At 35.5% G+C, this 16,552-nt stretch overlaps 1 protein-coding gene across 1 annotated transcript in view; it reads right to left on the bottom strand.

The window, feature by feature from the left end:
* Positions 1-15,192, bottom strand: part of LOC150107635 (uncharacterized) — a 136,723-nt gene extending 121,531 nt beyond the window's left edge. Inside the window, exons 1-3 of the mRNA XM_090392145.1 lie at positions 15,184-15,192; positions 13,666-13,802; positions 1,230-1,392 (exon numbers count right to left, since the gene is read on the bottom strand). Coding sequence (XP_090248271.1) covers positions 1,230-1,392; positions 13,666-13,802; positions 15,184-15,192 — 309 coding nt within the window. The remainder of the gene's footprint in view (positions 1-1,229; positions 1,393-13,665; positions 13,803-15,183) is intronic.
* Between the last annotated feature and the right edge of the window lie 1,360 nt (positions 15,193-16,552).

Below are 16,552 nucleotides of genomic sequence, written 5' to 3'. Positions count from 1 at the left end.
ACACATAGCTCATGATTGTGGCATTAATCGCTTGTGTTACTTCACCTTACCAACCTTTCCCTTCCCATCACTATATTTCCATACTTGTCCAGATACAACTGATTTTACTCTGCGTGTGATTATCTTCTCTCTAGTTGCTATATTCTATGCTCTCTCTCACCTCACTCTGACTACTCTGTCATTTCACTGCTTCTTTTCCTCAATCACTCCCTTTCTTTCATATGTTCTTTCCTTGCCCTGCTATAATCACTATCGCTGTATCTTTGTATCTACCTTATCCTTCTGCAACATGCTTTCAATATTCTTCTTAATAACTTTCTCCCTTATCCACACTCACTTTATCCTGCATGCACTCTTTCTCTCTGTAATAACCTAACAGCAATCAATCCAAATGTCCAACATGAAACCCATTCAAATACTACCCATCTAATCCTCTCTTAAACTATTCCAGTTTCCCTTTTAAAGTCTCATGGAACTCAACCATAAGGCTATTCATTCTCTGCTCTCCTTCTCAACTCTCATATCTAAGCAACAATATCATCCTTCACATTTCTGCAAATCCTCTTTCAGCATCCTTTTATCCACTTTCAAGTCACATGTGTCCATAACGAAACTCCTGTTCATTCCTTCCACCAAAATTGCTTCCATTGTTTGTTCAGCCTCAGATCATGTTGAACAACCTAGAAAATATATTTTATATACTCATTTATCTATTTATGATGCCAAGTCACACAAGTAATTTGCAAAATCCCCTTTTCCACACAAAGCTTTACTCTCTCTCTCTCTCATATCAGCCAATGACTTTTTCAGTCATCCAAGTTCATACTCGACAAACTTCTTTTCATTTCTCCCTTCATTTGCACACTCTTGTCTAAATTCTTCCAAATGTATCTTACCACCAGTTCTATCTTCACTTTGTTCCCCAATGTTTGTAGCATTGCTGTTTTTCTTCATATGTTCCATTCTATCTTCATACTTCTTTCACAATACTGCTACCAGATATGCTATTTCAATGCAGACTTTTCTGATTACACTGCACATATTGGATGATCACCATAGTATTTTTAATTTTTACTACAATCAAAGAAAGCCATTTATAACCAATAAACATCAAACCTTATGTTCTAATTCTGTGATTAATTTGGTATTATAAACTTAAGGGCAGATATATTTATATAATCCAGCATAGCTTTTGTTACTGAAATGGGTGAGAAAGTAGTGATAATTACCTGAATTACATCATCACGATGGCTAATTTCTCTTTTCAGTTTGATTGCTGCTTCTGCTTTGAAAGTTGCAAGTCGAGAAGTGGCTGTTTTTAACTGCACCTTCAAATCATCAGACTGCTTGAGCTGGTTCTCCATCTGTCTCTGACAGTTAAGAGTCTTGGAACTGTAAGTTTTATCATTAAAAAGCTTGATTAATGGATGATTTAAAGAATTTCAAAATAATAGTTTTTTTTTTCTTTTCTGAATCTGAAGTGAAAATGAAAGGCACAAATTATGATTCTTAATAATAATTTGAGCTATAAATTACAATTAAATATTTTGGTTGCTGGGTAGATAGTCCTATTTATGATTAAGACAATCTATAGAAAATGAAAAGAAAAAAAAAAGTCCTGGAACACATATGAACATCTTATGAATCTCCAAAGCAGACTAACTTGCATGCCCAAGGAACTTTATACACTCTTGGATGTTGAAGAGGATGTAGTCAATCTTTAGAAGAATGTATAAAAGTACTAGTTGAATGAAATGTTTGAAAGTGGTGTGGAGATCATATCTGCAAAGAATTTTGGCTATTTTTTCTTATGTATTAACATATGGAATGGGAATGGTCTTTGTGTGATCCTGCATGCTGAGTGCAGGAGGGGGTGGGGATAAATGTAATATTTTATCTATTTTATATGGGCTGTAGCAATTGGCTAAAAAAGATGTTGCAAAGATCCCTAAGCTCAGTTTTACGTAAGGACATTTGGTGTCAGTTATAATTTAAACTATTTCTACAGTTACTTGGTTTAATGTTATGTGTCTGTCATAGTTTCACTGTGCTCTGATGATGATGCTGAGTAGAAAACCAGAGAAATATTAGTGAGTTTAATAAATGTATTTTTTGACTCTTGGTGTTAGTTACACCATTAAACTTTATTATAGATAATGAACAATACCTAGCCTTTTTGTATGAATTCAATTTCTGTATGACATTCTTTATCCACATAAAGCATGTCAACTCAGTAAGTGGAAACTGAAATTGTCAAGACAACTCATTCAGCTGACCTTCCTCAGGAGATGTCAGGACACAAATACCTAATTCCTAATTCATGAATAGATTGGCGGCACTCGAGTCAAAATGGCAAAAATTAATGCTGCTGTCATCACATTACACGAAGAGCTTTCGAAAATACTCAATCCAGAACTATGGTTTATTCTAATCTCCATCTCATAAAATGTTGCCAGTAAAGAATATGAAAAAAAGTTAAGAATCGTCATCTGAAAAACATTTGCAGCATTTCAACAGCGAAGTTGTTCTTGCTCACAACTATGACAAGAATGCATAGTCATAAATCTATTGCCGCAAACACACTCAGAGGATGGAATCTGTGCATAATTTTGCCACCACATTCTCCTTCCCCCCCCCCCCCCAAAAAAAGTATCATTTTTAAAAATTACAATCAGAATAGAATGTGGTAACTATGAGCTTGCACCAATTATGGCTACGAACATTTGGTTGGATGCGACTAGTATTCTAAGCAAAGCCAAACCTCCCAAGAATAACATTCCACCAAAAGAAATATCAGCACTTAGAAAGCTACACAAGAATAAACAAATTGTTGTAACTAAAGCTGAAGGATAAGCAGAGTACAACAGAAAAATGAATCAACTTCTTAAAGACTCCTCCACTTATCAGATCATAGATCAGGATCCTACAAAATCCCCTCCCCCCCAAAAAAAGTGTACAATTATTAAAAAAAAATTACATCCTGGCATAAAGAAATTACCAAAAAACTTAAACCTTATCAAGTCCAACCACCCCAGATATGTGGGGTTCCTAAAATTCACAAACCCAATACCCCCTTTGTTAAATTTTAGATAACATAGACAGCCCACCTATAAACTCGTTAAACATTTATCCAAATCACTTTCCTCCCTTACAGGCAACTGTCCCTCATCTATTAAAAATTCTTTACAACTTTAATAGAAAATTTAACTCTGAGAGATTCTGACATCATGGTCAGTTTTGATATCACCTCAGTTTTTACTAATGTACCTTTGACAGAGACCCTTGACTTTATCAAGCCGCATCCCCCCCCCCCCATCCCATAAACATAATTGAATTATTCAGATTCACCATACATGCTGGTTATTTCCTGTGGAAAGGAAAAAAATATACAAGCAGCTAGACTGGATTGCTACGAGCCCCCCCCCCCCCCTTTTATATGAAGCATTTTGAAAACCAAGCTTTTAACACAGCCACACAACAACAAACAGTTTGGCTGCACTATGCTGATGATGTGTTTGCTGTTTAGCCTCATGGTCCAGACACATTAGATATATTATTTTTGTCACATCTTAACAATGAACATCCTAAAATAAATTTCACCATAGAAAAAAGAAAGTAAAAATAGTCTCCCCCTTTTTAGATACACTAGCGACATGGCTCATTATCCTTCTCTATCTACAGAAAACCCACTCATACTGGTATTTACATAAACAATCAAATCACTATCCCTTTCCAACAGTATGGCATCCTCAAAACTCTTACTTGCTGATCCAGGGCTACTTTGTACATATGACACAGCCTGTGAAACTGAGCTTAGGGATCGTAGCAACATCTTTTTAGCCAATTGCTACAGCTAATATAAAATATATAAAATATTACATGCACCCCCAATCCCTCCTGCACCCAACACACAGGATCACAGCAAAACCATTTCCATTCCATATGTTAAGTTTACATCAGAAAAAAATAGCCAAAGTTCTTTGCAAATATGATTGCATACCATTTTCAAACCTTTCATTCAACTAGCTACTTTTATACATTCTTTTAAAGATCGATTACATCCTCTTCAAAATCCAAGAGTGTATAAAGTCTCTTGTGCATACAAGTTAGTCTACTTTGGAAAGACTGGTAGATGAGTTAACATATGCCTTGAAGAACATAACACTTACATCCGAGATCATGTATATGGCAAGTTGGAACTAGTAGACCATGCTCTGAACACTCCTTAATATAGGATCAGATGGAGCAAACATCTTTATTACATAGAAGTCATTATAGGTCTGAAAGGCTGTTCTCAGAGTCAGCATCAGCTATGAAGCACTCTCCCAACCTCAAAAAATATGGGTGCATTAATTTACAAAAGGTCTGGGAGACTATAATTTACCACTCATCCATTTTAAGACCTAATAGCCAGGCTTCTCTGAATTAACTTTGTAGTTATCTGACTAAAAGAGGATGCTATGTAAGGACATTAGGTGTCAGTTACAATTACTTGGTTCACTGCTGTGTGCCTGTCACTGTTTCATTGTGCTCTGAGCTTTATTATGCATAAAAAACTACATAGAATGGATGTTATTAATGCATGGGAAGCACTCAAATAGTACCTCATTCAGGATTGTTGGAGTGAGGCAGTATTACAGTGCATATCTAGGTCAGGAGGATAAATCAAGTAAGGATTAAGTGGATGAGTAGTAATATATAGAGGAGCTGCAAAAAAGGATTGTGGAAGGAATATAAACAAAAAGGTGATCGGCATGCTCATGAGCACAAGCAAGAAGAGTAACTAGTAGTAAGGAACACTAAATCAAATTTTGAAAGAAAACTAGCTAAGCAAATGAAAGTAAATCCAAAAGTTTTTTTCACTACACAGCAAGTAAGAGAAAGAATAATTATGGAAAGATTACTTTGCTCAGTGCTGAGGGTAGGAAGGTGAAGGAAGCAGAAGAATTAGTTCCGTTACTAAGTGATAACTTGCAAGGATATATCTCAAGGATATATCAGATGACTTTGCAGTTACTAATGTGACAGACTGATGTGAGAATTGAAGCAGATGAACTGGAAGTACTCAGTATATTGAAAAATATCAATGTGAATACAGCAGTTGGCCTGGATGGTATGTCAGTTAGTGTGCTACGAGCATGTGCAAGTGAACTGGCAGTGCCTCTGATGAAGTTGTTTAATCTAAGTCACAGCTCTGGCAAGGTCCAAGGAAGTGGAAAGAGGGCAGAATAGTTCCTTTATGTAAAGATGATTCCAAGACAGAAGTAGCAAATTACAAATCAATTAGTATCTCTGGAGTAGTCATTAAAAGTAATGGAAAAGTTGGTTAAAAATAAATTCAGAAATGGGTGGATAGAATATGATACTCTGTAGGGGACAGCATGGCTTTGTAAAATGTAAGTTCTACCTCAGTATATTCACATTTTATAATAAGATAATAGTGGAATTAGGTAAAGGAAATGGCTTCGCAATCATTTACTACTCTATAAAATAAAAATCAAGCTGTCACTCCATTTTTGACTGAATTCATTCTCAAGCTCAATTGGATGTCCTCTCATTCTCATTCTTTCCATCTTCCATAAAATTAAAAATTCCATTTACTGGTATCCTGCGTGACCCTTCTAGAAGTTTCCTCTTTCTCCTGTTTGCTAGTATCTGCATTCCACAAATTCTCAATCTTTCCTTACAGCTTACATTCTACAGTCCTGTATCATCTTTAATAGTCTCCAATGTATCAATGTTTGTTTCAGCATTACAATTATTCTCCGAGTTGTATTTACTATTTTTGCTATATGACCCCTGAACTTCAACTTCATATCTACTAAAACTCTAAGATCCCTAACATGGTCAGTTTCTTCTAGCATAATCTCACCAATATGCCACTGAATATCACATTACACCCAAGTGCATACCTTTACATTTAATAACATTGAACTGACAGTCTTTTCACATGCACAAAATTCCAAAAATCAGTCTGCAAGTGTTTCATGTTGTTCACATGCCTGATTACCCTGCGTGTCTTTGCATCTGCTGTGCCTGTCAAATCATGCACAGTCAGTACTTCCTGATATCATTAATGTAAAGGCTGAATAACAATTGACCATGGATTGATTCCTGTGGTACGCCACTAGTCACCTTAAATCTTGTGGACTCACATCCCCAATACACTGATTTGACATCTGTCAGTCTGCCATATTCTTATCTATACTAACAGTTTATAATTAAATCCCATATCCTCCAATTCATACAACAGCTTTCCATGCTGCAGCCCATCAAAAGATAGCAAAGTTCGAGAGTATCGATTCTCCTCTTGTCTAACTCAACCAAAACATCATAAAATAAAAGTTGTCTGTTCAAACTCTTAACATAATAAATTTAGTTTAATCCTTTATGCAAGTGTGAGCAAACAGGGTTTGCGCCTGAAAGTATCTTCAGGACTGGGGTAAGGTGGTACAACACCAGGGCAACTCCTTGCAAAGGTGGAGCAAGCTACCAACACTCCTGTCTCAGTATCTCCCATAATGCAAAACACATCTCCTTGCAGATATGTCTAATGTTATGCATTAAGGGAAGGGCCACAGCCCACACTAGTTTCGACCTTTATTGAGGTCTCTTCAGAGGGAGCCAGGCCCACGTGGAGATACCAGGCAGAAGCATTAGCAGGTCATCTCTACCTATAGGATTTGCCAAATGGTGTGCCACCCTTTTTTAATAAATTACTCTGGATTTAGAGAAAGATGTTGAAAGTTTATTTTTCACTTGGTTAGAGTATAATAAATTTAGTTTAATCCTTTATCCAAGTGTGAGCAAACAGGGTTTGCGTCTGAAAGTATAGTACTTTCAGACGTGAGCCTGGCTCCCTCTGAAGAGACCTCAATAAAGGTCGAAACTAGTGTGGGCTGTGGCCCTTCCCTTAATGCATAACATTAGACATATCTGCAAGGAGATGTGTTTTGCATTATGGGAGATACTGAGACAGGAGTGTTGGTAGCTTGCTCCACCTTTGCAAGGAGTTGTCCTGGTGTTGTACCACCTTACCCCAGTCCTGAAGATACTTTCAGGCACAAACCCTGTTTGCTCACACTTGGATAAAGGATTAAACTAAATTTATTATACTCTAACCAAGTGAAAAATAAACTTTCAAAAAAAAAAAAACTCTTAACAGGTTCATCACAGTTTACGAGATGGTTAAATACTCTCTCTCTACCTGTTTGCTATTTAATGTCCAGTAGCTAGTGTTTGTCAATTACTACTACTGATAATTGTTGTTTTGATATGTGGATTTATTGTCTTTGGTTATTTAACATCAACTGTTTCTATATTTCTTCAATCTGTTCATATAAAAATTTTCTTTTTAAAGAAAGGGTTCAATTTTGTCGTCATGTCAGAACACATTCCTAAAATAGATATTATTTGCAACATAGTAAAGGCACTAATTTCAACTGCAACCTGTTGCAAATGACATTAGATTGAAGACTGTGATCCTTCTCTCTTCTTCTCATCCTCTTAAAATGAACACCAGTTCCTTAGAAAAAAAGAGCACTTTCAAATTTGAAGAAGAAAAAAGATATTATAGTACTCAAGGCTGATAAAGGCAATTCAACTGTTATCTTGAATATAACTGAGTATATGTCCAAAATTTCAATTTTACTTTCTGATACTACTTATACTTCATTAGATTATGCCCAATTGGACAAACCATGAAGAAACCAATAACCGCTTATGCGACATGATTACATGGCCCATGGATCTTAAAAAAAAAGACTGAAATCTATGCATTCCTTAACTCCTTTATATGGAATGCCCAAGGTACATAAGACTGATATTCCTCTTTGGCCTATTGTAGATAGTATTAGCTCACCTACTTAGGTGTTATCCAAACATCTCACTAATCTTCTAAAGGAGCAATCAGACACACGAATGCCTACATCAAAAATTCACAACACTTTGTAGAAAATCTAGGAGAAATTTGTATCTTACTAATGGACATTCTAACTAGTATGGATATTGTATCATTGTTTTCAAATGTTCCTGAAGACAAAGTTATGGCACTTGCAGATAATCTGTTTCCTCAGGATATCTCCCAACTATTTAGACATTGTCTCAACTCAGATTTTTTTTCCAATGGAATGGGAAAATCTACAGACATATCTGGTCTTGCAATGGGAAGACTTTGAAACAGATTTCTTGCTATCTACAAATCCTAAACTGTCACTTTGGTGGAGATATATAGATGACATATTTATAATCTGGAAATACATTTATTTATTTATTTAGCGTATGGTATAATAAAGACACATGACATCAGAATACATAAATACATACACATGAAATTACAAGCAATAAAATCACCAAATGATCCTTTTCAGGAGCACAAGAAAAGAAAACTGGGTGCTAATTTCCAGATTTGCCAACTCAACATTGAAGGAATCAGCTTTGCTAAAAGTCAATATCTCTCAAAAATCCTTCAAGAAAATGATATAGACATAGATGTCATTCAAGAGATGCACACAGATAATGAACAACAATTGAAATCTGGAAACACAATGTGGCTGAGTTACACGATTTTCTGTCATCTATTAACTCCTTCCGCCATAAAATTAAATTCACTTTAGAACTTGAAAATGAAGGGAAATTACCTTTCCTAGATGTTCTAATTTCAAAAAATGCAGAAGGAGGCATATCTCTCTCTCTCTCTCTTAGAGTATACCGTAAGACCACTTATACAGTTGTTACTTAAATTTCTCTTCATTGCATCATATATCGCAAAAATTAGGTATTATACACATACATACACTGAAAAAAAGAGCGATAATGTTTCTTCATCTCTATTACAAGAGATGAAGAAACACTAAATTATTATTATTATTATTTGATATCTCCATGGAGTTCAAAGACTCATCAAAGGAGGGCACCTGCTCTACAACTGTCTCCACAACTCAATCCACCAACTGACCACACCAATGCCATCTACTGCCAGCCACCACTAGTATTTCCAAAGACGATCACAAATATCCATGCCCATGCCGGGATTCGAACCTACAGCCTTTTGGATGGAGAGCAGATACGTTAACCACTCAGCCAGCCAGGCTGGCAAAAGAAGAATTACATTCTCTTCTTCAACTATTGCTCACCAATAGTTGGAGAAGAGAATGTAAAGAAAATGGCAGAAAGAATACTATTCTCTACTCCTTCTCCACAACATCCATGGTAGCAGGGTTTTTTCCCCTGGAAACTCGGGTTTTTCATTCCGCATACAAACAAATCGGCCCTTCAGAACACACGCAATTTACACACAAAAAACACTAGGTTGTGGTGGTGGTGGTGGTGGTGGGTGGTAGATGGCATTGATGGAGATGATTGGTTGTAGAAGTTCAGTGTAGTGGTGGAGACAGTTGTATAGTGAGTGTCCTCCGCGATGAGTCTTCGGACTCCTTGGAGGTGTCACGAATAATAATAATAATAATGATGATGATGACATTCGCTACAGAGCTTTGGTTTCCATCCCTTATAATTGAAAACTTTCAAAATCACCAGTCTCTCCTGAAATCTCATGACATAAGAGTGGCTTTCAAACCCATTGTAGCTATACAAGCTCTTTTACATTTGCCTAAGGACCACAATCCTTTTAACAAACATCCTGGAGTTTCTAATATTCCATGTTCTTGTGGCCTTGTTTACATAGGGCAAACATCTAGAAATTTTGAAATTAGGCAAAAAGAGTATTGGAGATGTCAATAACAACAGAGAAGACAGCTCAGCTCAGCTCAGGCCTGGCATTCCATTTCTCCCACACTCACCACAATATTGAATGAGACAAGATTTCCATGCCTTACATAGAAGATAATTTCAGTGCACGAAACATGAAAGAGGCTACAATGGTTATCCACTCAGAAGGCATTCTAAACAGAAACCAAAGAATGATTTTATGTTACATTTGGAAGTCACTTATTAGATCTTTCAACATATCAGACTAACTTTTCTGCCAACATGCACACCTACCTGAACAACGACTGACCTGTGCCAGATTCCATGCTTCACGTGTTTCTGTTTTTATTTTTGTCTAATGATTACTATATATATATATATATATCCAGTTTTTAGTGATGTAATGGTTCCTGTTTACTGCTTATTGTATATTTTTTTGTTCTTCCTAACCCAGAAGAAACCACTGGCATATGTGGCAAAACTAGTTGGTTTAATTAAATATCTATTATAACCTATTAAATCCAGTATTAGTTATCTTTTGTTACATTTTTGGCCAAAAAAATCATCATATTCATATGCTTACTATTTATTTTGACTCTCTTAAGAATAACACCAATTAGAAAATAATTACTATCACACTAAGTATTCTGTAACTCTGAATATGCTAGATGCCTTTTACTGATTATGATATGGTCTATTTAGTTATATGTATTTATTATTATTATTATCTGAGACCTTCAGGGAGTCAAGGACTCATTGAGGGAGGCTATAAATCACCCAAACCAGTTATCATACCCTCCCTTAAATTCATTCACATTAGATGCATTCACTATCCCCAAGGGCAAATTATTCCACTCACTCATTGCTCTCAGGGAAAAAAACCTAACTCTTACCCCTTTCTCAAGTGATACGAACAAACTTAACTTCCATGGATGTCCCCCCCCCCCATGTTCTCTCACCACGTTCCATATAAGTATATGGAAGGTGATTTTTCTTATAGGGATCTTGTGCATGGGATCATTTTTGGTGTATTTTCAAGAGTGAAGGTATATTCACTTCTTTTATTTGATTTACTCTAATAAGATTCTGAGTAAATCATTGTTCAAGAATGATGTGATTATGATAACATGGTTACAGTCATGCATATAAATGTCTCCTTAGATACTTTTTTTTTTACTGTTACCTTCTCAGAGGAAGAGGGTTTTCCACTAGATGTAACTGTTGTTGTAATATACTTTTTCTTTGCCTCCTGATATGGAATATTCTTGATCTTTTGAATCTCTTTCTCATCTCTGCATACTTGGAAGTATGCTTGATGTTCTCCCTTGTAATTAGCACATCTGGATGTTTTGCACTTTGTTTTTATTTTCACACTCAGGATCTTCCTTAGTTTCTGCTATAAGGGTTGTACACTTGCATATCCTAAATTATTTATTTTTCTGCCACCAATCATAATTCCAGCTGGATCCTTGTCTTAATTAGCCCTTCTCATAATATATTCACTATAAATATTAAAAAGATAGGGCGACAGTATACAACTCTGCTGCAACCCTTTTCCACTCGAATACTCTGTTTCTCCAAGGAATGAAGCTTCTTGATTGTCATACAACTCTCTTATCAAGAGAATTAGATGCTCATATATGATCAATTCCCATTGACCTCATTGCAATCCACAGTCTGTTGTGATCCATGCAATCAAAAACTTTTTATAATTGTAATCACCTCTAATTTCATTTTGTTTAAACTTATTAAACAAAATGAAATTAGAGTTAGCATACTCACTCTCCAAACAACTAGTCGTGGGGTTCAAAAATCCTGCCACAGGAATGGATGTTTATGATTATTAGATGGATTTGGTGAGAGATAAAGTTCATCACCTAGTGTGTGATATCATTTATTGGAAGCCTGAAGTGGCTTGAAAAAGTTCCATGTTTAGTCTTTAGGGCAGGGTTTTGAGATCATATAAAATAAATTAAAAATAGAAAAATTATAATAAAATCTATGTGGTTCCCATCCATGCAAATAACTTTTCGTGGATGGGAACCACACATAGAAACATCTATGCAAATTTTACTCCGAATTCGTTCAACTTAATTTTCTTTTACGATAAAGAGCCAAGAGGCTATTTTTTCCGGCGATATAAATTAAGTTAAGGGGATAACAAATCCCGTATTATTTTACAGCCGGGCACGAAACTCGGAGATCAAAATCTAAGAGTCTCATGCCGAAGAACTATCAGCGAGTCCAAGCGTAAGTGATCACTTGGGTAGTACAACACTATGGCAACTCGTGTCAAAGGTGGAGCAAGCTCCATCACTATTAATATTTTCTTAATATTTTCTCATAATGTAAAACGCAGCTCCTAGGAGATGTATTACTGTTTTACATTATGAGGAGAGGTCACTACCCAGACTGGTTTCGACCTTTATTGAGGTCTCATCAGTGAGTAGGTAGACCTGGAATATCAAGGTTTAAGTGAACCGAACTTACATATACCCCTACTAACGAACTGCCAGAACCAGTGTACCCATATATTATTATTACTACAATAAAGAGCCAAGAGGCTATTTTTTTTTTCCGGCTATATAAATTAAGTTAAGGGGATAATAAATCCCGTATTATTTTACAGCCGGGTACGAAACGCGGAGATCAAAATCCATTGAAATCTAAGAGTCTCATGCCGAAAAACTATCGGCGAGTCCAAGCGCAAGTGATCACTTGGGTAGTACAACACTATAGCAACTCGTGTCAAAGGTGAAGCAAGCTCCGTCACTATCCTTAATATTTTCTCATAATGCAAAATGCAACTCCTAGGAGATGCGTTTTACATTATCCAAATCCATCCACCTACTAACTGATGAGACCTCAATAAAGGTCAAAACCGGTCTGGGTAGTGACCTCTCCTCATAATGTAAAACAGTAATACATGAGAAACATGTAATACAGTAATATATGAGAAAATATTAAGGATAGTGACAGAGCTTGCACCACCTTTGACACGAGTTGCCATAGTGTTGTACTACCCAAGCGATCACTTACGCTTGGACTCGCTGATAGTTCTTCGGCATGAGACTCTTAGATTTCGATCTCCGAGTTTCGTACCCGGCTGCAAAATAATACAGGATTTATTATCCCCTTAACTTAATTTATATCACCAGAAAAAATAGCCTCTTGGCTCTTCATCGTAAAAGAAAATTAAGTTGAATGAATTGGGAGTAAAATTTGCATAGATGTTTCTATGTGGTTTCCATCCACGAAAAGTTATTTGCGAACCTATAGTACATTTTGTACCATGGGTCTCTTGGCTCTTTATCATAGTAATAATAATATATGGGTACACCGGACTGGCAATTCATTAGTAGGGATATATGTAAGTTCGGTTCACTTAAACCTTGATATTCCAGGTCTACCTACTCATTGATGAGACCTCAAATAAAGGTCGAAACCGGTCTGGTAGTGACCTCTCCTCATAATGTAAAACAGTAATACATCTCCTAGGCGCTGCATTTTACATTATGAGAAAATATATACACGAGTTGCCATAGTGTTGTACTACCCAAGTGATCACTTACGCTTGGACTCGCTGATTGTTCTTCGGCATGAAACTCTTAGATTTCGATCTCTGAGTTTCGGATCCGGCTGTAAAATAATACGGGATTTATTATCCCCTTAACTTAAATTTTCTTTTCTTTTTCATTTTTTGCTGTGTTAATTAAAACTCAAAAATGCCTTGTGATAACATGTTTCTTTGATTTTATCCTTCAACCAATGTATTAAAGCTATAAATAAAATAAACAAATAAATAAAAATCTGAGAAAAATTACCGTATATTAAAATGTGAAGCTTTATTTTATTGGGATTAAGGCTGAAGCTAAATCTCCTACAGTACTATCTTTCTTTCTTTTCTTTTTTTTTTTTTTTTTTTTAGCAAATGCAATCTAAAGCTGAAATACTAACCTTAAGTCATGTATTGCAGTTTGTAATGTCCTACATTTAAGACAATCTTCTGTCTGTTGTCCTTTATCTAAGGTTCTTCGCTTTCGAAATCGTATTTTCATATCCTCAATCTTCTTCTGTAAAACTACAAATGAAAGCTAAAAAATGAAGTAATTACAGGAAAGAAAAGAAATTTTGTTGACTGCCCAGAATGTCAACAAACACACCAATATAAAAATTCCATTAATCAAAAATTAGCCAAAATAAAATATATTTATTTAGTCAGTTTATTTCTTATTTATTAGCATATGCTTATTCAAGAGAAGTAATTAGAATTTTTCATGGTACCTAATCATAGGGAAGAACTTTCTTTCCAAACCACATTGCCAAAATGCGATGAGTGAAAACAAAATTAAAACGTTACTGGAAGAGGGGGAAAAAACACCCTGTTTACAGATATTAATATATAATTTAGTACACTGAAACTGAGTCTGGTCAATTTATTTTATTTTATCCCAGAAAAAGCAGCTCACATTGAAGAAAGTAACAACACAAATTTTTGAATAAAGCATAAGAGATGACTCCATAATCTAAAACATGTAACTTTTTTTTTTCTTTTCTGATAGAGTAAAAACCATTTTTACCTCTCTCTTTTTATTTATTTAGTTTTGATATCACTTCCATAATTAAAGGTTGGAGAACCTATAGCAAACTGACACTGTGTTAATTACTCTATCTTCTTAATATGATCTGGTGTTTCAATACTGGGTTTTGGTGTTTCAAAGTTCTTGGTTTTTTAAAATAACAAAATAAAGTAATTAATGAAAAGAAAAGAAATTTTGGTCATTGTACAATATGGAGTAAGTGGTAATAAAGGTGACTGGGCAGGTGTGGTGGGAAAATCACAAACAACAGGTGACTTGGTCAGGACTGGTTACAGACCAGTCCTAATCAAGGCTCTGTTTATTTACAAATGCCAGGGGTATCGGAAATAAAGAAGATGAAATTGCTTCAACGATTGAGTTTATCTGCCCCAAAATTATTGAAATAAGAGAAACATGGTTGACATGAAGGTGTATCTTAACAAGAAAAGTTCAGTGTTTTTCGCAAGGACAAGAAGGGAGTTTGAGTGCTAGCTACTAATGATAACATGGGAATAATAGGAGAATATTCCTTATTTCATGTCTACACATAAGGTAGACATAAAACAGGGAAATAGTGGCAATAGTTTTGGGGCGGGCGATGTGGTATGAGGTGGAGGTTGACAGGAAGAGATATTTAGTTGGATATTGCTATAGACCAGGGAATGTGGAGGGTTGTGATGAAGAAATATATAAGTGAACAAGAGAAGGGTAATTTTAATTAAAGTAGTATAGATTGGAATGAAGAGATAGCATTTGGGAATAATGAAAATAAATTTCTTCTGTTCTTGGGAGAGACAACTATCTAAGGCAGTAAGCAAAGGAGAAAGCAAGCAAGGATTGTGAGTTTTAGTTCTAATCATTTCATCAGAGGGTAGAGTGATCATGAAGTGCTCACCTGAGTCATGGCTAGTCATCTAAAGGATATATATATGGAATTATGAGGCTGATAATTATGAGAAGCTTGGGCTGAAGGCTTAGGAAAAAGAGATACTTAACAGCATCAATGTGTGAATGTATTCTGAAGATCAAAAGGTTGAATGAGGTAGGTGTCAAATGGAGGAATAAGGGGATTAAACATAAAATCTGGAAAAAGAAGCAGAAGGCAATTTGGAGACATGACAAGATGAATAATAGTAATATACAGCAATCCCTCGATAATGTGTTCTTTAAAACAGGTGCATTAATCCAAAATGCACTAATCGAATATAATAACCTATGGGAAAATGTATAATTCGTTCCTCAGATTTCTTTTTTGAACCTTAATTTTTTTTATAAAAGAATTAGAGTATGTCTCAGGGCCTAGTTAAAGGAAAACCATGAAGCTGAAAGACAATAAAACATATTCAGAATATAAATTCATTATTCTGCTTCTTAACAAAGAATTGATCTAACGTAGTTTGGCAGGCATTCTGTTTCTTTTTTTCATACAACTGACAGTATGGCCCTATTGCCTCTTCTGCAAATTTTACTGGTTCTCTCTTCACCAGGGTCTCTAAGCATTGCTGCTTAAAAACGTCAATTGTACAAAAACTATTTTCAAATTGTTTCTGCAAAACCTCTTTGGGCTTGTCAGTGATTAAATTTTCTTCATATTCTTCAGAACCTTCCTGTGCATCTAAATTTAGCAGGTCAGAATCACTCAACTTCTCAGAATGAGATTTAATTAACTTAGATTCATTTGAAAAAGCCTCTAAAATCATTTGCACAATGTGGAAGAACGTGCTTCCAAACGTCTCGCAGATTGCTAGCAGTAATTTCATTCAACTTTGCAACTTTATAACCAGACTGAGATTTCTCCGATTTGGCTAGAAAAGTCTTGGAAAGCATTCGCTTCCGAAAAAAGGCCGGTTTCATCAACGTTAAATATTTGTTTATCACAATAGTCTCCCTCTCGCACAATTTTCTTCAAAATCTCTGGATATCTCTTATCTGCACTTGCAGCTTTGCCTGTGATTAGAACATTATGTAGGCTATTTCTCTTTTTGAAACGCTCAAATCATCCTTGCACTAAGGTGGAATTCTTCTTCTTTTCCATCATTGATAGCCCTTTCTTTCCAGGTTAAGAGACAATGCTTTTGATTTAATAAGGCCAGTGTATAGCAGGATCCGTTTTTTGTTCCAATCTTCAATCCATGTAAAAAGAAGTCTCTCTAATTCAATCATTATAATACTTTGATTTTCAGTGCATGCATGATGAACTTCAAGAAACCTTACTTTCTCTTTGTATTCAGCAGTTGATTCATCCATTTTTGTGTTCTTATCCT

This window comes from Typopeltis vanoorti, chromosome 4 (assembly GCF_054136105.1).
Source record: "Typopeltis vanoorti isolate ZY-2024b chromosome 4, IOZ_Tvanoo_1.0, whole genome shotgun sequence".
Classification (NCBI taxonomy): Eukaryota; Metazoa; Arthropoda; class Arachnida; order Uropygi; family Thelyphonidae; genus Typopeltis; species Typopeltis vanoorti.
The sequence above is the reverse complement of the archived record's forward strand: the minus strand, read 5'-3'. Positions and strand labels throughout refer to the sequence as shown.